Source organism: Moschus berezovskii, chromosome 13, assembly GCF_049115385.1.
Source record: "Moschus berezovskii isolate FMDL1 chromosome 13, NW_MosBer_1.0, whole genome shotgun sequence".
NCBI lineage: Eukaryota > Metazoa > Chordata > Mammalia > Artiodactyla > Moschidae > Moschus > Moschus berezovskii.
This window is the reverse complement of record NC_142472.1, coordinates 61,218,679-61,241,110: the sequence shown is the minus strand read 5'-3', so window position 1 is coordinate 61,241,110 and position 22,432 is coordinate 61,218,679. Positions and strand designations below refer to the sequence as shown.

The 22,432-nt window shown below is 43.9% G+C and overlaps 1 protein-coding gene across 2 annotated transcripts in view; it reads left to right on the top strand.

Annotated features, from left to right (window-relative positions):
* Positions 1-22,432, top strand: part of DCLK1 (doublecortin like kinase 1) — a 366,070-nt gene that overhangs the window by 295,425 nt on the left and 48,213 nt on the right. For both annotated transcript variants that reach the window (XM_055426249.2, XM_055426248.2), the window contains exons 7-11: positions 171-258; positions 2,914-3,022; positions 10,402-10,459; positions 11,465-11,584; positions 15,234-15,380. In XM_055426249.2, the coding sequence (XP_055282224.1) occupies positions 171-258; positions 2,914-3,022; positions 10,402-10,459; positions 11,465-11,584; positions 15,234-15,380 (522 nt within the window). The remainder of the gene's footprint in view (positions 1-170; positions 259-2,913; positions 3,023-10,401; positions 10,460-11,464; positions 11,585-15,233; positions 15,381-22,432) is intronic.

Genomic DNA, 22,432 nt, shown 5'->3' with positions numbered 1-22,432 from the left:
GAGCGGTAGTCCCAGTTGAGTGGTCCGAGCACCTCCCTTTCTGGGCGTGGAGACCAGTCCCCTCCGTGGCAGTGGGCGCAGTTCCTGCCCGAGCTTCTGGGCTGGGCACAGCACCTGGAGACATGGGGCAGGATCGACAGTTTTTATTCTCTGTCTCCGTTTTCCTTCAGAGCTCTCAGCATGGCGGCTCCTCCACTTCACTTGCATCCACCAAAGTCTGCAGCTCGATGGATGAGAACGACGGACCAGGAGAAGGTGGTAAGCTTGGGACGTGGTGTCTGAGGAGAAGGCGTAGCTTGTACCCGGACGGAGAATGGGTTGGCTAAATTTAGTCCAGAAAACTGACATTTCTCCAGCAGTATGACCCTGAAGCGGTTCAGAGTCATCGCAAGGGGATAGGACCGAACATGGCTCTCACCAGGGGTGGTATCTGCTCTCCAGGGCTGGGAAGAGGGAGTCAACCAAATGTGGAGATCTTTCCCACCCTCCAAAGGTGAAAGTGTTCTTAGAAGGCCAGCTCTTGCCCTCCTTGCAAATAAAAGGGGCTAATTGTTGCCTTTGTTTTCCAAATTCGGTACACTTCTATAACAAGAGAGACAGGTTTACTCTCTTTGACTGAGATAGCCCTGCAGAGGCACTCAGACTTAAGTAAAGTTGAAATGCAAACATCTGGCTTTACAGAAAGACTGAATTGATGGCAAATGGCAAAAATATTCTTTGGACCTCCAGCGAATTCACTTTAGAAAGTGGTCACATGACTCGGGTTGTGGAATGGGTGTTTCCTGCTAACTCCTGGATTGTTTTGGATGAGCCTTTCCTGCCCTCTGCATCTTAGTTTTTCTTCTGTGAAATGGAGATTGTATCCTAATACATGCTTGTTTCCTCCCTGGAGATTATTATCAGGCTGAAATCAATTATGGGAAAGTATTTAGGAACTCAGGTATAAAACTGATACAATCAAGCCACTGTTAGAGAACCAGTACCCCTTATTTGTTTGTAGGGATAGGATTTAATTTTCCAATAAAGTCCCACTTGGGGGAAACACTTATGTTTCATGCGATACATGACTGACCCCAAGGATTATTTCCTGACTACCATGCAATATCAGACTTTTTTGGTATTTCCAGAAGGAAGAAATTCAGCCATCCAGAAGTCTTCTTTTGTTCCAATGTGTTTTGTTTACTTAATGAAACAAAATGGTCCTTGACTAAGCCCTTGGCTAAGTCTTCTTAATCAGAGGCCTAAAAGATACATTTTTATATAGTCGGGGGGAAAAAAACCAAGCCATGTGCTCCAGATGGGTGTCCCCTTCATGGAAATATAGAAGCATCTCCTTCTATTTCCCATCTGAAACCGGACTTGCCTCCAACAGACAAGGATGGTTACTTTTATTATCCGTTCAGGAAAGAGCCTTAAGACCGTGTCATCCGAGAGATGTTTTGTAAATTCGGGTGCTTTACAGTGGCTTTGAAACCTCTCCAACCATCTCCTGTAATAATCATAGGCCAAACAAAAATCCCTAGGCTGCATCTTTCAGACGGAGGCAAAATGATGGCTTCTTTGGGGTGAGATGGAGCAGGGAGTGGAAGAAAGGCTCCAGCTCTCGCTTTCTTCGGAGACCACTGAGATGGCTTCTAGTGGGTTAAAAGTAACATGGTCACCTTTAAAGAGGTGAAGAGGCTGCAAAAATGCCAAGGACAAAAGCAGCAGCAGCAAATGTTCTACATTTGTACAATACTTTCCAGAAATCCCATCCACTCTAGCATCCAGAGTGGTGCAGGGTGGAGATGATGGCAAAAACAGAGTAAGTAAAGGTGCTATAGCAGATGCCCGCTGGTTGTGAGCTTGTTGACCATTCTCCAGCCCTGCAGACTAAACTCAATGAGAACACGAAAACGCCCAGAAAGCCCTTTTGCCACCTAAGGTTTTAATTTTATTTTGAGAAGAAATGTTTAGTCTCGGTTTGTGATTAAAGGTCAGAAAAGAAGCACATTTAGAAAGCGCACTAGGCTTCCACCACATTTTGTATTCAGGTTGCCTGAGGGAGAAGCCAGGATTTATAACTTTAAAGCATGTAAATTTTAGAGCCCGGCTATAAAAGGCTTTTTATACCCCTAAGATGTTAAAGGTTATCCACTCTATTTATGTGACCTAAGTGTGGCTTATTTAGTTTTATGACCTTAGATATTTAAAGCATTATTAGGCATTTGTAAAATATTTCAAAATGCATTTTAAGGGGGAAAATGCGTTGTGTTAGTGGCACTAACATAATTGAAACTACAAAACTGTTCTGTTCGCAGACATAATAGATACTGCAATTTTAACTCAACATCTGCTACACAGGTTGCTGGTGAGAACATTTGTCCAAAATCTGCTCATTGATACTGGGGAGGGGTGGTGATCAGTGCTTAGTTCTAACATAAGGAATTTTACGGAGATCTCTATTTCAGGATGTAGTAAAGCTAAGTGTCCAAACAGCAGGCATTTTTCATGCTTGTACAGTGTCAAGCAGTCCAGAGTCCCTTACAAACTGCATTTTCCTCCCTACCTAGGAATGTCATGTCTCTGAACACCATGGATATTCATAAATGCTATTGATCAAATTGGCATGAAATGAAAACTTCCTCCTCAGACAACCCGCTTCAGCAGAAAGCATTAGCTGGTCTTATATAGGTGGGAGTGGACCCCATAGATTTTACATTTCCTTTTAGTTGATCATTTGTCTTAGTAGAAACAGTTGATTATACAATGTCAGCAAGGGGCTAGGGGTGGGAGACTGGCCTGCCTGTCCAGAAAATGACATATTGATTCTGAATCAGTGCCAGTCTATTAGATGATACCTCTAAACGTCTTCTATGCACAACATCTGTGTTCCCTTTTCTACCAATAAAAACATACTAATGATTCTTTCAGAAGTGTCGGAGGAAGGCTTCCAGATTCCAGCCACAATAACAGAACGATATAAAGTCGGCAGGACAATAGGAGATGGAAATTTTGCTGTTGTCAAGGAATGTGTAGAAAGGTGAGAAAGATATCATTTGCATCGAGCTTTAAAGGAAACACTTGGGGTTATGTTTTCCGAGATTGTGTCTTTATTTGCGGTCTGAGGCACATATGGAATAGGTTAATGTCTCAACTCCAGATGTTAAAAAAAAACGTAAAAGAACAGCTCATCTAACAACAGATTTGAAAAATGTAGTGATTTCTGGGGACAATCTATAAATTAAGTGCTTTGATTTTTCTTTTTAATGTACTCAGCAAAATGTTGCCAGCTCTTTCAGGTAAGTCCTTTTATTTTTTATTTTATTTTTTTTAAAAAAGCTTAATAGTTTTTTCTACATTTTTGGGAGACATTTTATAAATGTCAGAACATTCTTAGGTGTATTGATTCAGTTCTCACATGTATATGTCATAAAATTAAATATAAGAACTTCGAAACGCTTCACAATGCAACTGTACTGATCCCTACAAAAAATAGCATTTAATACATTAAAACGTTTTAAAATGAATGAGCCAGGCGCTCTTGTGGGCCAAAGGCGAGGGCTTAGAGTAAAAGGTTTATCCCTAGGATCTCAGTACCTAATCAAGGACAGTAGCAGGGGCTACTAGTTGGAGAAGTGACAAGTAATAGTTATAGCCCAGATTAAGGCCGCCTCAAACCCTGGGCCCAGCGTTAGATTTGGAATTCCTTACTTAAGGAGGACCCAATCGGCCAGCAGCTTCTCCTCAGGGCTGGTGAGCAGGGTATTGGAGAGTCAGAGACACATGCCTCGTTCCTTAAGGGAGCATGTCCACTGGCTTCCAGGGGCCGGCAGGGGTGAGCATCTTCCCCAGTGGCCCGCCCGCCCGAGTTCTCAACAGGAAGGCTCGGCGCTCTGCCTCCATTTGAAGCAGATGCCTCCCTTAGACTAAAAGTTCTAACCTGCGGGACCCGGAACTTATTTTTCTGCAAGGCCTTTGACTTAGAAACAAAGATTCAAGTCACCTTTGAGCTGGACATCTGCCTGGGCCTCAGACACGAGGGTCCTGAGTTTGGCCAGTGTCCACTGAATCGCTTCCCTTCACCCTCTGCCCGACTAAGGCAGTGCAGCCCCCGTTAGGCTCCCCTGGAGCAGTGAGTCTCACACCGTTCCCCTCCCAGCATACCAGCTAGGCCAAGCCATTCCCACGGGCATGGTGGCATCCCCCTAGAGCAGCCACTCTTTGGTGGGAGAGGCATGAGTGAGGGGCAGCTTAAGAAGCGCCTTAGCTGACCCTCCCAGGCCCTCTTCCTCCTCCTCTCTCTGCCCCACTCCTACCACAAAGCCGGACAGTTTTCTGCGTGACTGACAAACACAGAAAATGTCCCATTACTTTTCTGGGCCTCACGCCTCCCCAGACAGGAGCAACCACTGTTACCGAACATGAACTATATACAAGGTCCTTAACTTAGGATATTTTATTGATGTATCATAATAATACCATGGCGTTGGAACTATTTCCATTTTATATAAAGAACGCCTGAAGAAGCTAAATGCCCAAGTCAGTAAGTGCTCAGATAGTTAAGCTTTTCTGTTTGGCAAGGCATGGATGCTAGTTCAGCTCCAAACCCCATGCCATTGGACCACTCTGCCCCACTGCCTCCTGCCTCCAACCAGGGCCAAAGTCACACACATCACGTTTGTTCCTGTACAAAAAAGACAGAAGTGAAATCGGGAAAGCCATTCTCAAAGTAATGGGTGGCAGTGTGTGTGCATATAGTTTTGTTTTTCATTTGTGCTTTTACTGATAGGAAAGCCAACCCCTTTAAACGTAATGTGTGCTGCAGCAGAAGATCCCGTGTGCAGCATCTCAGTGCTCTTCTCCTGTGGGGGCCTGGTTCCTTGCCAGGGGCGTAATCTGTTGAGTCTGGCGTGTGCCCATCCTCAGATCACGATGGCATCTTAGTCCCATGGTCCTGGTCTTCCCAGATTGAAATTTCTCATTTCTTCATCCTGGATTAATTGCTTTCTTTCTGGTTTAGGTTGAGTTCGTTTTGCAGGAGTTCGCATCTTAGGTCTCATACGAGCCTTCAGAGTCTAAGCACCAGGTTGCTCCCTGAAGTGTTAGTATTCAACTCCTGCTGAACCAGGACATGTGGCAGCTGCCCCCTCTCCTCAGAAGTATCCCGGAACAATCTTTTAATACTTTCCAGAGGTCCAGGAAAATAAAAGGAGGCTAAGAATGTCTTGAGTGGCACACACTGCTTGTGTGGGGACATTCTGCCGTATTTGGAAGGATGGATGTGGATGAACAAAAGCAGGTCTACCCCTCCTGTTAATAGTGATCTGTCACAGGGCAGGGTTTCCTGCAACAGTGGATGCAGTGACATTGCATCCCTCCCCAATTCTGTGTCAACACATCCCATCATAAGGCCTGCCAGGTCCATTTCGGTTTCCACCTTTCTCCCTGTAGCACTGTCTCCAGTGGCCTCGGGAGCCCTTAGGATGTGCTGCAGGATGCTGGTGAACTTTAGAAGCTGTTTTGTGGAGCCTTCCGAGGCCTCAAAGAAAACTCATAAAGCTGAAATGCGCTAAGAAGAAGTCCGAGGATGGATAGAAGGCTTAAGATGAGGTGGCCTTCGTCCCTGGCTTCCTGGCTCCGTGTGGATTAATTACCGGTCAAGCCACGGGAGCCAGTGACGCAGTTGTGAGCAGGCATGGTGTCTTGGGTGGCTCCCAGCCCTCCTCCCCACCTGAATGCTTGCATGTTTTGGCAGCACAGGATTCAACTGGGTTAAAATTGTAGCCACTCATGATTCCTTCTCTCCCTGCTCCACCCGGAGACGCAAAGAACTACACATCGAGGGCTTCCCCAGTGGTCAGGGGTCTGCCCAGCAGTGCAGGGGATGCCGGTTCAATCCTTGGTCTGGGGTGATCCCACATGCCACAGAGTGGCGGAGCCTGTGCACCCCAACTACTGAGCTAGCACTCTGGAGCCCACGAGCCACAACTGCTGAAGCACATGTGCCCAAAGCCCACGCTCTGCAACAAGAGAAGCCACTGCAATGAGAAGACGGTGCACCTCAATGAAGGGCAGCCCCTGCTCACCACAGCTAGAGAAAGCCTTTGAGTAGCAGCGAAGACCCAGCACAGTCAAAAAATAAATAAACTTAATAGGATAAAATAAAAGAACTCCACGTGGAAAGCATTGGCTGTGGCAGTGGTGTGAGACAGGCCCAAACCCACGAGAACAAGCTGAGACTGCAGTGTTGGCAATGTGGGCGCGTCCACCTGGAGAGTCCTCAGACGCTTTAAGAACCGTACACCTATAATTGGAGGCATCTGCTTCTGAAGTGGGATTTGGAGGATGAGTCAGTGGGAAGGATTTTAAGCATCTCTCAGCTGACAGTGTTCTTTCCTCCCTAAGGATACTCTGGCCCATGATAGGCACAGGGCCCAAGTTCAAATTCAAAATACAGCTCCACTCCGGAGATGTCTGACGAGACACTTCTGGGGTGCCTCTGTTCTCTGCTCACACAGGAGGCTGAGATTTAGCTTTGATTACTGGGTCAACAAAGGGTGCTGTGGACTCACCCCTCAAGGAGACAGGGTCTCCTTTTCATGTCCCAAGCGCCACCAGCCTCTGGAGTTCTCCCAGCTTCACCAACATGTTTGGAGGCTCTGCTAGTTCACGCCTCTGCCGGGCATTTCCGGGGCACAAAGAGAGTCAGGACACCGCTGTTCTGCTTGAGGACCTCACCCACAGGAAAAAGATCACCATGACAGTCAATAAAGGCTGTGGCAGAGAAACGCCTGGGAAACCGTGTTTCCTCTTCCACATAATCTTCATAAAAGTCTTCAAATCAGAGCAAACGACAAAAATCCCTTTGGTCCCGAGCGCCCTTTTCGTTAGCATTCTGCAGCCCTCTGGGCTGAGGGAAGCGGTGAGAAGACTGTCCCGGGGCCTGGAATCATCGCGCTATACAAGATAGCATTCTCCAAACCATCATGGGTACAACCCTGACAGGCTAGATTTAGTTCCAATTTGTAAAGTTCAGACATTTCTCCCTAGTAGTTCAAGCTGTAGCCTGGGGTCAAACTGAATAGGAACGTGACCTTACAAACTGAGCTCCTGTGGACAAGGAGCAAAACGAAGCTTGTCTCGCTGCTGCCCCTTTGGCTGTGGCCTTTGAGGTTTCTATGATTGCGTGAAAGGTCAAGGCTATAATTTCAGGAGCATACAAGTGAACGGCCTGGATGCTCCCCAGCAATCCAGGTGTCTTCTCCACACACCGAACTGTAGACTCCTTGAGGTCAAAGGCCAGGTCTCTTACCACCCGTGTAGCCGACAAAGAACCATGCTTCTGTTTACTGGATGATGACACTGGCACAGCAGTCCTCAGAGTTTAGAGTATGGAGGAAAGCAGATACTTTGAGGCTTTATTTCTTGCCAAATATTTTCTTTTATCAACTGAAAGCAAGGCATGAAGTGTTTATTCTTATGGAGGACATTTAATCCTAACACCTGTTTTTAGTCTTATATTCCAGATTCATCCTTTTTCCTTATAAACATGCATTTCTAGTAATTAAGGATTTTATTATGACTTTATAGTTCTAGTCTCAAAGAATCCAGAAAACAAAAAAAACTTGCAGTATTAATTTTGGTGGTTCCTCCACAGGGCTTTTTGTCTGATATAAAATGTGGGTAAATCTGAGTGAGTGTTGACTCCTATTTTGTAAGATTCTGGGTAGTCAGCCCACAGGTCCTCTTCCTAGAAAGCTATGGGCCGCTGCAGCCCAGATTTGCTTGCATTTACCCCTCAGCTGTAGGCTCAGCATACAACCTGGTTGTCTGGTGTCCTGGAAGCCAACATGCTCACTTATTTGCTGGGGATTCTGCTACTTGTGTGTCTGGCTGTAGAGGAGGAGTCAGCCTGCCTGGGTCCCACTCTAGCTTTCTGTTTTGAGTATGGCAAAGCTTTAATGTTGCTCATTCCAGGGAAATGGAGGATCAAGTGGTAACCATGGGGAAGACACAGCCAAGAAATTCCCACACTTCTAACCAGCACCTTCCCAAGCACCGTCCTACCTCTCTTGCCCTGCCCGGTACTGCTGGCTCTTACCAAAGCTTTCAGTCCTGCAGTCCAGATTCCCTGCAATCATATGAAACATCCCAGACTAGATTGGAAACTGATCATATATTCCAGTCTCAGATTTGCCTTATTATAATTTTGTGTGTGATTTGTGAAATGCAGAACCCAGAAACACTTCAGCTTTTAGTTTTCCTCTTGATTAAATATTTTCATGTTTGCAGATGAAACTCTTCAGAAGCCTCTTAAAAAGAGCCGCTTATAGAGTCCCTGTGATCCTTCTGTGATGTGAGTCTCCTGCATTGGCAGGCGGGTTTTTCACTGCTCCACCTGGGAAGCCTCTAGACTTTCTCATTAGATACAATTATAAGTTTGGTCAATGTTTATTTTATTCTGCAAGCTAGTACTGTGAAGGGTCCTGGAAGTGCAGTGGAAGAAGGAGTTTTAGAAGTAAATGACAGGAGGGTTTCCCTGGCGGTCCAGTGGCTGAGACGCCACACTCCCAACGCAGGCATCTGGGTATGATCCCAGATGCCACAACTAAAGACCCACATGCCACAGCTGAGACCTGGCACAGCCAAATAAACAAATAAATAGATATTTTTAAAAGAGAAGCAAACAGCATGAATGGTTTCTAAAATGCTTGAAGCACATTGTTACTATCTGCTCTCCTAATTTATAGGCACATCACTCTCTTGCTCTTACCATCACATAAGACTAGGAAATTCCCCTTTGATTCTCCAAAGTGAAAATTCTCTCTTTTTAATTTTTATTTAATAAATGGTACAAAGCACAATGCCAAAAACATTAACAGTTAAAATTTCACCAAATGAAAAAACTATAGGATACACAGTTGTAAAAAGCTACATTAAGTTATTTTACAACTGCCTCAAGGTGCAAAAAGAAAAAAATTTCAAACTCTATTTTGAAATTTTGTTCTTAATCCACTTCACTCCCATTGTATTCATTTAGATCCCTAAAATTGGCCTTTATCTGTAGGTAAGAAGCTAAACTCTCTTGGTTTCCCAACTAGATCCGAAGTAGAAATGATTGAGAAGTAGTGGTTCCTGATGATTGTTAAGTATGCATCGTGTCCTTTGACAGTTGCTGCTGCTAAGTCGCTTCAGTCGTGTCCGACTCTGTGCGACCCCATAGATGGCAGCCGACCAGGCTCCGCCATCCCTGGGATTCTCCAGGCAAGAACACTGGAGTGGGTTGCCAAGTCCTTCTCCAATATGTGAAAGTGAAAAGTGAAAGTGAAGTCACTCAGTCGTGTCCAACTAGTAGCGACCCCATGGATTGCAGCCCACCAGGCTCCTCTGTCCATGCGATTTTCTAGCCAAGAGTACTGGAGTGGCTTGCCATTGCCTTCTCCGCCTTTGACAGTAGACTGTCGCTATTGGCACTGCAGTATCTTAGAAATGTCCACGCAAGTTAGGAAGCTATTTAAAGGTTCAGTGTGACTAAGCCATCCCTCCCACACCCACGACGGAGGACGGGCAGTGTTGGCTGGGCTATATGAGAAGCAGAGACCCCAAGAACTGAAGTTCTGATTTTAGCACTGCCAGGTGGCTTTGGGAACGTGAGCCGTTTATAATTGTCACCTCCGTTTCATTTCTATCGAATGAGAGGGCCTATGGCTAAGACTCCACACTCCAAATGCAGGGGGGCCTGGGTTTGATTCCTGGTCAGGGAACTAGATCCCAAATGCCACAAATAAGAGTTTGCAAACTACAACTAAAGAACCTGGATGCCACAATGAAGATCGAAGACCCCTCATGCCACAGCAAAGACCCGGCACAGCCAAATAAATATTTTTTTGAAAGGCTCAAGAGGTCACAGGATGCTCAGATAACGACTGTATCCCTTGCTACCTCATTCATGGGTTCTCCACCAGAACACATAGAGCTGCACACAGCCCAAGTCTAAAGAGGGTGAACTGCATCTTGAATGTTATCAGTGTGAACATGAGAACCATTCAGAAAACTGTCACTTCGTGGATAACCTCAAGAGAGATGGAGAAGGGCAGAAACTCACCCCTATTTCATGTCCACTTTAGAGGGAGGAACAGGGCACCTCAAGGGGGGGTTACCCACGGGAGTAGCAGTAACTTTATCACAATTACGGCAACCTTAACAGCTTGTGACATTTCTGAGCTATCATGCTTGTTTTGTCCTTACACTTGGTCAACCCCTTAAAATCCACATATTTCTTTTAAAAATGGAAAAGATAATTTTTTACAAAATATTTACATCACTATGCCAGATCAGTGGGGTGTGAGTGAATCCTTAACAAGATGATTCAACACATCTGAAATTACATTTATTAAAAAAAAAACTTTTTCTTTGCAGGTCGACTGCTAGGGAGTATGCTCTGAAAATTATCAAGAAAAGCAAGTGTCGAGGCAAAGTATGTATAAGGTTTTATTCTTTTGAAAATATGTTATTTTGGAGGTAGAAAAACAAGAAGAGCCCGCAAATACACATAAGTTCACCCTAGGAGTTGTGTTTTGGTAGAGTAGAATGTTATATACTTATTTGGATATAATTGTATTCTATAAATATTCCTGGTATCAAAGTCAGTTGAAATGATGGGCTGTTATTTCAGTTCCTTCTCTTTGTTCTTGAATTTACTTCTCTTTTGTGATCTAAGTTTCATTTCATCCTTCTATATGCAGTTATAGTTAACCATGATAGGCTCTGAAATTAGAAGCATCTTCTAAGGACCTTCAATATCCTTTGCCAGTTCTAGGCTATATGACGGAGAAGGCAATGGCACCCCACTCCAGTACTCTTGCTTGGAGAATCCCATGGACGGAGGAGCCTGGTGGGCTGCAGTCCATGGGGTCGCTAAGAGTTGGACACGACTGAACGACTTCACTTTCACTTTTCACTTTCACACATTGGAGAAGGAAATGGCAACCCACTCCAGTGTTCTTACCTGGAGAATCCCAGGGACGGGGGAGCCTGGTGGGCTGCCGTCTATGGGGTCACAAAGAGTCGGACACGACTGAAGTGACTTAGCAGCAGCAGCAGCAGGCTATATGAGTATCAGGATTTAAGATAGACATTATATTTTAGCAAAATATATCTCCCTTGATCTTTAAATAGTACAAGTTAAGTGTTAGTCACTCAGTTGTATCCAACTCTTTGTGACCCCATGGACTGTATGTAGCCCACCCAAGCTCCTTGGTCCATAGGATTTTCAAGGCAAGAATACTGGAGTGGGTTGCCATGCCCTTCTCCAGGGGATCTCCCTGACCCAGGGATCGAACCCAGGTATCCCACATTGTAGACAGACTTTTTACCGTCTGAGCCACCAGGGGAACCCTTAAATAGTATGGCTTTGTTAATTTGAGTTGGCCCTTCATTGTTTTGCTGTGTGTCTTGATGGAGATAACTTTGTCTTGGACAGGAGCACATGATTCAGAATGAGGTGTCTATCTTGAGAAGAGTGAAGCACCCCAATATCGTTCTTCTGATCGAAGAGATGGACGTGCCAACTGAGCTGTATCTTGTCATGGAATTAGTAAAGGTGTGTGTTTTGGTAAAAGAGGTAAACCTATATAAGGCACCTCACTTTCCTGTGTGATGGATCTCTCTCCTTTGTTTCCTCTCAGCAGTATTCAGCCTCATTGCTCTGTACTGGCGCAACGGTTAAGAGTCTTAACACTGGAATTACATCCCCACAGTTCAAGTCTCAGCCTGGACTGAAATAGTCCCTGACCTTGGGTCTACCACTCGGTACCTCGGGCCCCTCCTATGTAAAATGAGATATTGCTGGAATTGTTATTCTGAGGGTAAAAGAAATCTCTTTCACCAGCTTCTGTGACACAAAGTATTGGATACCAGTATGATTGTTGTTATTTCAACAGAAACTGCTCACTTTTGCAGGAACTACTCCAAAAGTATCATTCATTATTATAAAAACAAGCTCTGAACTTTTAGACTCCAGGGTAATAGAAAAACAGCACCCTGTTAATAATAATGTGAATACTGCCTCTCAGTGACAGGTACAATCTCATCCTGCCACGTAAAATTACATTTTTATTCTATTCAATCATATAACATAGGAATGGCCAGATGTTGATGATGGTTGAATCTATGTGAAAGGTAACCCACCTGTTTCCTCTACTTCCATATGTGGAATTTTCTTAATTAGAAGTTTTTAAAACTTGAATGTTTTATTTTCATAAATCTGTACTTTGCTCAAGGCTTTTCTGTTAATCTGACCCAAGGCATGAGTTATTTCTACTTTAGTTGTGAATTCGTCATATTGTTTTCTCCATCAGGGGTGTGCCAGTGAGCACCTGGGTTTCCAGGAATTCTACTTAGAATCGCTCAGCTGAGCTGGTGGCAGCTGGAATGTGGGGTTTCCTTCTGTAAAGATTTAAGGCCAACAAAGCATTTCATTAACCAGTCACTTACAGTATAGAAAAATGCTCATGCTAGGGACTTTAAACTTTCATTCTTCATACTTCCTCTGTTTTAGATCTGTTGGCCTTCTTTTCACTTAGTGATTAATCTATATTTATAGATAAAGTCTGTTTTTTTTATACTTCAGGTTCAGACTTTTTTTCTCTGAGGGCGAAGGCTTTTTAGTTTGTACTAACACCAGGTTATGGTCATGGTTGAGACTGAGGGAGATAAAAATGTTAATCACTTATTCCAACCAAGAAAGGTCAATTTCATTGTTCAGAAAATTTTCATATTGGCACTTTATTACCAAATAAAATTTGGTAATTACGACATTGTAAATTATACTTTATCTAGGACCAAGAATAGTAATTTTACAATGACTTTAATTTTTAAAGCAACAGCTTCAAATCATTCCTGCTGCCCCTCTGGGTGCCATTAAAAACTAATTAGCAACCCCCTGTTATTGGTTGGGTTTTGGAGAGCTAAGACTAAATTAAATTTGAAGATGAGATATAAAAGAGGAGAAGCCTTAATAGTTCAGAACACAGTTTGTGGGAAAGCTTAATCCGATTGTCAGTAATATGCTTAGTCAGGTGACAGTAGCGAAGTACACTTAGCCTTTATGGATTCTGGGTGACCAGTCTAAGAAGCCTAGGCTAAAACTCAGCACTGGGACTCCAACTGAGCCCCTGGGGGGGGGGGTGTGGGGGTCGTGGTGTGTGTGTGTGTGTCTGACTTCCCTTCTCCACCACCGTATCGTACCCCTGCATTTAGTCTGACCAAGAATGGTTGAGACCAGGTCTGGAAGCATCTCAAAAGAGAAGGTCAGCCCCACGTTTTACCTGAAAAGTTCCCATGACACCCCCCTGAGGAATTTAGTTTGTCAAACCCTGAGAGTCTATCAGGGGGCCCAGGACAGCCTGACGCCATTGGATAAATAAGGTCTGTGTTCCAGAAAATAGTGAAGTGAGTGAACAGTAAAACCATTCTTAAGGGCGAAATTCCATAGTTACCAGTAACGGGACTTTAGACTTCCAGCTGCAGAAGCGAACGTGTGCACACTGCCTGTGTGTCCAGAGCAAGGAAGGCCTTGTGCAGGGGCAGCCCTTGGGCCAGCACTGAGAGATCAGCGGGAGCGAGAAAGACAAAGGGCGTGGAGGGGACTCTGGGATGGGCTTGGAGTGCGGAGTCGGGGGAAGGTTTGGTCTGTCTGGGTGACCAGGGAGGACACACGCTATGTCGAGCATAAAGGCAGCTGCTCCAGGTGAGACGGGAGATGAAATTAAGCAAGTTGGAGTGAAGGCTGGGGGCAGAGCGGGGAGAGCCATGGGAACAGACGCTGATTCCGTGATGAGTGGAAGATGGGAAACATTGACCTGTGGTGTGGGAGGTGACGATCGTACACAGGGTCTTTGGATAGAGAGCCTGAGACAGCCCAGAAGGCTGTGTCAGAGGCAGGTCTTAGAGCAGGACTTAAAGAGGCTCCGTTGACTGCTTTGTTGAAGGCGAAGAAGAAGGAATAAGATTACAAGCTGTCTTGAGTTTAGACAACAAGGACAGTGGTGGAGTCTTGGCAGGGTCACCTCCTACAGCTCTACAGACGGTCTGGGGTGCTGTTCACGTGGACTGCAGTGCAAACCCCATCTCCCCAGGTGGCATGGAAACAACCTGCAAAGATGTACAACCTTGCCTTTGAGAGCCAGAACACAGAGAGACAGTGTTCGTTTTGGAAAAAAAAAAAAAAATGTATCTGCTTAGTTCGGGAACTGCTGAGGCTGAGGGTCAGTGGAAGATACCCCTTCCCCAGAGCGGGGATTGTACAGGGTCACAGAGGGCCAGGTTAGAGAGTGGGATTTGAAAATGATCAGCCTACAGGTGCTTTAGTTTGTGTTTGCTATTTAAAAACAAATTAAATCTCTTAGCCCTTTAGTTAATAGATGAGCATAGTCAGCCTTTGGGGGTGGGGTGCTTGGCTCTTTGGGGCCTCGTGTGCAAAAAGGATGCACACATTGTCAGTAAATCAGACCCAACTTCTCTGAAAGGGCTTCAAATAAATGGATCTAAAATTGGAGCCTGAAATCTTTGCTTCACCAAATAACAATAAATTAGCACAGAACAGTGGAAACAAAAGTTTGGATGAGTAATGGACCTAGAAAACTTACTTTGCAATGTCTCCATCCTCCTCCCTCTCGTTCTCTTTCATCTCTGGAGTGACAGTTTCTGGTCCTTTTCTCTGTTCCTTACAAGGAGGCACATTATTGAAAAAGAAGACATGACGCCCACTCTAAGAGACCTAAATCTAGAGAATGACGAGAATTGTGTGTGTGTGAAGTTCACAGGGCAGCAGAACATTTTGTTCAGGGTGCAGTTTGTGGTATGTTTCTCATTTCAGGAGATTTGGGATTGTGAATTTGAACTTCTGCTGGCAGTTGGTGTAGCACATGCCACCAGGATAGCCGGTGCCCCAAGGTCTCTGCCCTGGAGACCCAGCTCCGCTTCCCCACCCCCAGTTGGGAGTTTAATGGCAGGGAGTCCTCTCCTCCTCCCTTTGAACTCTGGAGGAAATGTCACTGGCTCTCGCAGTGGGGGCTGAAATCACCATAGGGTTCCTGGACCTCTGAGAGGGAGGGGACAGGGAAAGCTCTTGGAACCCAGAAACCCTGCCCAAATCCTTCAGTCCGTTTATAGAGTGTCAGGTGCCTCTCCAGGCTGGGCCCCACCGGACCATCTGTTAATCCACTTTCCCTCCTGCTGTTCTTTCTCAGGGAGGAGACCTCTTCGATGCCATCACCTCCACTAACAAATACACTGAGCGAGATGCCAGTGGGATGCTGTACAACTTGGCCAGCGCCATCAAATACCTGCACAGCCTCAACATCGTCCACCGTGACATCAAACCAGAGAATCTGCTGGTAAGAAGGGTTCCGACTTCAGGGTGTCCTGAGCTCCAAGCACTCATGCATGAGTGAATACGAACACTTCTTTTCCTTCTTTTTCATTTTCTTAAAAAACAAAACAGAAAAACCCTTAAAGGCTAGTTTCCAGCTGGCCTTCAATAACTAGCTGGAAACTGGTCTTTTAAGTTGATCTGTCAGGGTTAATGTACCATTAGGAGCACTTAACTTATTAGCAAATAAAAACCCGAGGCAGGGGGACAGGAAAAGAACTCAGGAAATCTAGGGCTGTGGTTAAGACCATGGACCAGGCCAACACAGTCACGAGGAGCATTTACACTTGGATGACGTATCGATAGCACTTTGGTGTTAGAAAGCTTTTACTCAGAGGAAAGAAAAAGAAAATGGAAGGCCTTTTAGACTTAGTCTCCCAGTTTACATCCCAATAATCCGATCTAAAAGCTAAAAGGATAAATTTCATTGTGAGTTTTCAAGACACCAGCCCCTCAGCATAAAATGATCATGATGAAGACTGATTTTACAGATCAGAGACGTTCTTACCACCACCCCCCTGCTCTCTTGATCCCATTGTTAAGGGGACGGTATTGAAAGAATTAAGGGCACAGAGACTCGGCATCAGGGCGCTGTCACTAATGAATACGGGAGTAATATAAATTTTGTTGGCTATTCAGGGTGGAATTTTAATGAAATATATTCAATTTCTCCCCGTCTCCAGATGCTAATTGTTCTGTTACTTTCATTATCCAACCCAAAGAGTCATGTATTACTTGACTATTAGTTTGTCCATCTCTTCGGAAATCTGGGAAATGAGGATTCTCTTTCTAAAGCAGTGTTTCTCCAAGGGTGGTCCAGAGACTCCCTGCATCAGAATTACTCCCAGATGCTGGTTAAAAATGTAAATTTCTGAGCTTCCCTGCAGCCCCACCAAATCAAAATCTGGTGACTGGTGACAGGGTGCAGGTCTGCATTGCCGCTAGCTCCCCCACGTGATCTCGGGGAACTTTCAAGTTTAAAAGCAGATGAACAGGAACTTCCCTGGCAGTCCAGTGGCTAAGACTCCAAGCTCCCAATGCAAGGGGCCCAGGTTCAACCCCTGGTCAGGGAACTGGATCCTGCATGCCACAAAGACCCAACGCAGCCAGATAAATATTTTTTCTTAATACAATAAAAGCATATGAACAACCCAACTCCCATTCCCAGTAACGATTGCTAAGATCTGCTGCTATGGAGAATCACCTCTGTGCTCACCCTGTGCTAAGACTTTACACTCATATCTCATTTCATCTTCACAGCAGCCATGTGGGGTAAACTATTACTGTCCCATTTCACAGTGAGCAAACTGGGTGCCTAAAAGTTGAAAGACCCACTCAAGGCCATCATTACTGTTAAGTGGAGGAGTCAAGATCACAGCCTAGCTCTGCTCCACTCTGAACCTCAGACTTTTAACCACTGGACTATGTAAAGTGTGAACTGGGGAGAGAGGTTTACTGCTTGCTTGCCCTATGCCAAGAACTATGCCAGGGAACAGGAAGACGTATGCCTCCGTGGAGGGACATTCAAGTAGGAAAAATAGGCATTTAAAAAATACATACACAGGGACTTCCATGTAGTCCAGTGGCTAAAACTCTGAGCTCCCAGTGCAGGTGGCCTGGGTTCAATCCTTGATCAAGGAACTAGATCCCACATGCTGTAGCTAAGACCCAGCATAGCCAAATAAAAATAAGTATTGAAAGAAATACATATACAAGTAGTTAATTGCAATTAGGTTAGTAGTCTTGGAGCTGCTGGCTAGTGAAGGTGGCAGAGGTCAGATGATGGAGTTCTGACTTAGTTGGCCCTCAAATTCCACATCTCCACAGTAGCCTAAACATTCTCTTCTGCATAGTCGCCTCCATAAACGGCAGCAATTTCCCCTAGTCTGCACTTATTCTTCCTGTGTCCTGACTTAGGCAGGATTGTCTCACGGGAACAGACTTACAACTGAGCCTTTGTTTAAAAATTTCTCTAAGCTCCGAAAATTCAGTGATGGGAAATTAGAGCCTCATTTTCCTTTCCGCTTTTGCAGTTCAGTTTGGTGTACCCATTGTTCACCTGCTTCTCACCAGAGCACTGTTTCTATAAACGACATAAATGGTTACAGAGCAGTGTGCTTTTACTAAAATGACAATTTGCAGGATACTTGGAAAGTACTGTGCTCGTTTGAACATATTTTACTTTAAATTACCCAAGAAAGAAAAAAAATTCTCTCCCTTTTTCCTTTCTTTTCTAATTTAAGAATGAGAAAAATATATATGAAATGAGAAAAAAATATATATAAACACACAATTGCAGTCATTCATAATTCAGGTTTAAAAAATATATATATATGAAAAACTAAAGTAATTCTGCTTCTCCAGTATAGTCATTTCTTTTTATAGGAGAGTAGTAAGGATTGGCGAGCTTTGCAGGGATAAAGCTATTATGGGATAAACTAGGTAGAAGAATAGAATAATTTTAAGAAAATTAGGATGACATTACTAATTGCCCTTGAGACTTCTATTAATTTCACATTCTGTTGACCTTTATATGGAAATAAATAGAATCATCATGGGAGACACAAAATCACATACTCAGGATTTATAGTCAGATGGACAAAAGTTCAAAACCAAGGGCTTTCCACTTACACTGGCTGATCCTCTGACCTTGAACAAGATACTCTAACTCCTTTGGGTCTCCTTTAAGGGGACTTTATGAAGATAAAGAGATACCATGCAACTATTCCCTTCTTTTTTTATTCCCCTTTTATTTGTAATAAAAATTAAATTATCACTAAAAATAAAACTGTTTAAAACTGTAAGTTGTAACAATCATCTTTCATCATATTTGACATTGCTTTTAAAGTGCCACTATTTACCCAGGCATCGATTTACCGTCTAATGGAAAAATGTAGAGCCAGAGACTATTTTTGGAAAAATGCTATAATAAATTTAATGCACAGTGTTTCAATCTATTTCTAACTACCATAAACTTAAATAAAAAAGGCCCCACTGCACACTTTTCATTACTATTTTATGAAGAGATCTCAAAAAAAAAACACCCTAAATTGTTAGACTGCTGATAAATTTTTGCTTCATAAGTGTTTAGTGTTTATAATAAGTAGCAAAGAATTATGTATTACATTTGTAGGCATTTCAGCTACAGATTCTATTTTATATAGTATCATTGTATAAGCAAAAGCTTTGAGAACTCTTTTATTTTTAATTCTTAAAGATCAATATAAAAATATTGTAGTTTGGCCTTCAAGATCTATACTGATCCTGTGAATGATTTATTCAAGTCTGACTACTTAAAGATCAAGGCATTTTAATGAAAAATAAAAAACCAAACACGTGTACAGTGATGTCTTCAGTCATATTTTAGGTGAAAACTGGGAGCTGACCTAATAGAAATAGCTCTTATAATTTTATTATCACATTGTTACTAGGGCCTTATTTTATTAATTAGTATATTGTGTCAGTGATTTTATGTGATTCTTTTGCTTTATCAGGCCTGGTCCTTAGATGCTGTGGATGAGAGGGTGAATTAGATGAGAGAGTGAGTGAATGGCGACTCCACACTCCCAGTGCAGGGGCCCGGGGTTCTATCCCTGGTCAGAGAACTAAATTCCACTTGCCACAACTAAAGATCCCACATAATGCAACTAAGACACGATGCAGCCAAACAAATATGCCAAGCCCTAGTCATTTCTCAATTCATCTGTTACATTAAGGACGCACGTTGGCTGCAGACTAAACCTTTCTGCAGGGAGGGGAGTAAGTACAGAACTTCCCCAGCTGCATTTATGCATGAACCATTGTGCATCGCATGCGACGTGATCATTCAGTTCAGTCGCTCAGTCGTGTCCGACTCTTTGCGACCCCATGAATCAGCACGCCAGGCCTCCCTGTCCATGCGACGTGATAGTTTATGACAAAAAGGAACCTTTTGCTAAGACGCTTTAACCTCTGAGCCACCAGGGAAGCCCCTGAAACAAAACAGAAACAAAACAGAAATGGCCTAAGATCAACCGCTTTCCATTTACATGAGCCACCGCTAGATGGCAAGCTTGTACCCTTGGCAGCAAAAAGCATCAGTAGCAGCCTGTTTCTTGCAGTGAGCTGGGACCGTCTTCTTTACACGTATATGCAGATGCTTTCTCCTTAGGAAAATTGAAGTCCTACTGGCAGAAGTATAATTGACATCACTAGTTTTTTATTAGATTCCAGAAATAAACGCAGTAATTTTCTTGAAATATAAAAAAATTTCTGTTCAAAAATCTTTTTGCTTCCAAACTCCTAAATATTTTTTTGGAAAAAGCAGTTTCTCAGGGAAATTGCTTCTCTAGGTCAGAAAATTCCTTTTAGAAACTCTGTCAAGGTGTTTGTGCCTGTTCCTCGCTGCCCATCGAAGTGGCATATACAGTTAATGACCTGCATTTTCACAAAATGAGTTGAATCTAGGAATAAATTATCTTGTTTCCCCTAGTGATAACCAGAGGTTGTGTTCCTGCTCTTCTTAGTTTCCAGTTCAGGTCAACACTGAGTTTACCAAATAATGGATTTCTTTCTGTCTTAATCCTCAAGTAAACTCATTTTGTGGTCAGATAGCTCACTCCACTGGTGGATAAGGCCAGTGCCGCAGATGGACAGTAGAGGTCATAAACAAAGACAGTTGAATAGATCTGCAGGATGAACTTGAGCCACCAGAGTGTGGATGAATGGAAGGGAGCCATGGATCTCACAGGAGTCTGTCACAGGCCCCGCCCTTATCACCATTACACGTGAGTGGAGATGAAGATGTATTCTATATAGTAAATAACAGAACTGAGATCTGCAACTATCTGTGGCTCCATAAAGGACCCAGATCAGTGAGATGGAATTTAACAAGAGTTAAAAACATAAGTCCCTATGGACTAGGTCTGTTTTGGTGTAGTTGTTTTAAAGACCATTGTGGAAAAACAGTAATGGGAAAATTTGGGCTAGTTTAAAGGCTGTTCATTGACCATAACAAGTTCATTACGAAAGTCAGTGTGACATGACTGCTAAAAATACCAACGTGCCCTTAGACTCTTTCACTGAAAGAGCGTCGCTCTCAAGAGAGTCCTCTGTCCTGCTCATGCCACGTGACCTCAGTGGGGAGGGACACATGGAGACAGCGCAGCAGAGCGGTCCAGCAGAGGCTGCCGGATGGAGGACGGCAGGCCTTTTCTGGGCTGCATATGAGACACTGAACTCAAACTAACGAGAAGACGTTAATGACAGATTTGAGGCTGACGTAAGGAAAAACTTTCTAACAATTACACCTGTTTGAAAAGTCAGTAGCTTTTAATCACTGAAATCCCCCAGCAGAAATGTAATGCTTGTTTTTCCAGGTGGCACAGGTGGTAAATGTGCCTGCCAGTGCAGGAGATGCCAGAGATGTGAGTTTGATCCCTGGAGTAGGAAACGGCAACCCACTCCAGGATTCTTGCCTGGAGCATTCAATGGACAGAGGAGCCTGGCAGGCAACAGTCCATAGGGCCGCAAAGAGTCAGACACGACTGAGTGAAAACGTTAGGAAAGAAAAAAAAGTCAGTGTCTCTGCATTTGGATAAAAGTTGAGGGAAAACAGAAGAAAAAGAATATTTTCCCCAAACATGATTTACTACAGTAATATGCCAGTTATTGTACTAAGCATTTACTGAAGGCCCTTCTCCAAGGGAAAGGCTACCCAGTCCATATTCTGACCTAGAGAATTCCGGGGACTGTATAGTCCATGGGGTCGCAAAGAGTCAGACACTATTGAGTGACTTTCACTTTCACTTCTGCAAGGACCTGTGATTCCACCAGGGGGAAGAAGACAGGAAGTAAAAGTACAGTGTCTCTGGGCGGGTCAGCATCTGTCTGCTCCACCGCCCATTCCTCTGTCACTGTGGTGTAGAATAACATCATTCACTTCCTTTTAAGGGGCTTCGCTGGTGGCTCAGTGGTAAAGAAACCGCTTGCCAGTGCAGGAGATACAGGTTCGATCCCTGACCCAGGAAGTTCCCACATGCCGCAGAGTAACTAAGCCTGTGCACCACACTGTCGAGCCTGTGCTCTAGACCCTGGGAGCCTCAATTTCTAAACCCTCATGCCGCAGCTTCTGAAGCCCATGTACCCTAGAGCCTGTGCTCCCCAACAAGAGACGCCGTTGCGATGAGAAGCCCGCACACCACAATTAGAGAGTAAGCCCTTGCTCGCCACAGCTAGAGAAAAGTCCATGCAGCAACAAAGACCCAGCACAGCTATAAATAAATAAATAAAATTCTTTTTTAAATGACATGGCCTTATTGGACTAGCAAAGATTAATAATAAATAATAATAATATGCAGGGTTGGCAAACTTACGAGGATACCAGTCATCTCATATGACTCGGTACAAGATTAACTTGATGGAACTCTTCTGAAAAGTAGTTTGGTAATACGTAACTACAGCCTTAAATAATATGAACTCTGTGATCAAGTAATTCTACCTTTAGAAATGTGACCTAAAGAAAAAAAAAATATCAGATATGTATACATACCAAGGGATGGTCATCTCCGTGTTTTTTAGCATGGAAAGGAAAAATGTATATATAGAAATAACTTAGGTCAGGGCACTGATTTTTTTAAATATTGGCATAATGGGGAGGCGGGAAGACATACTGGCTAGAATCATGGACTTGAACATGCCCGAGCTTAGGTTCTGGCTCTACCATTTATCAGCTGTGTAACATTCGGCAAGTTACTTAACATCTCTGAGCCTCAATATTTTTCACCTGCAAAAATATCAGTGATAGTACTCAACAGAGTTGTTGTGAACATTAAGTGGGATGTTAAGCCTGAAGTCCTCGACATGAGGCCTGGCAGGGGCTCAGTAAATGGCAGCCAGCGGTAGGTAGTCTGGAGGGTTATTATTTTGGTGCATCCATACAATGGACTATCCAGCAGGCACTGGAAATCGTGATACACATGTATGCTTATTCACTGGGGCATGCATTCAGGGTATGCTGTCCAGTGAGAAAAAGAACAG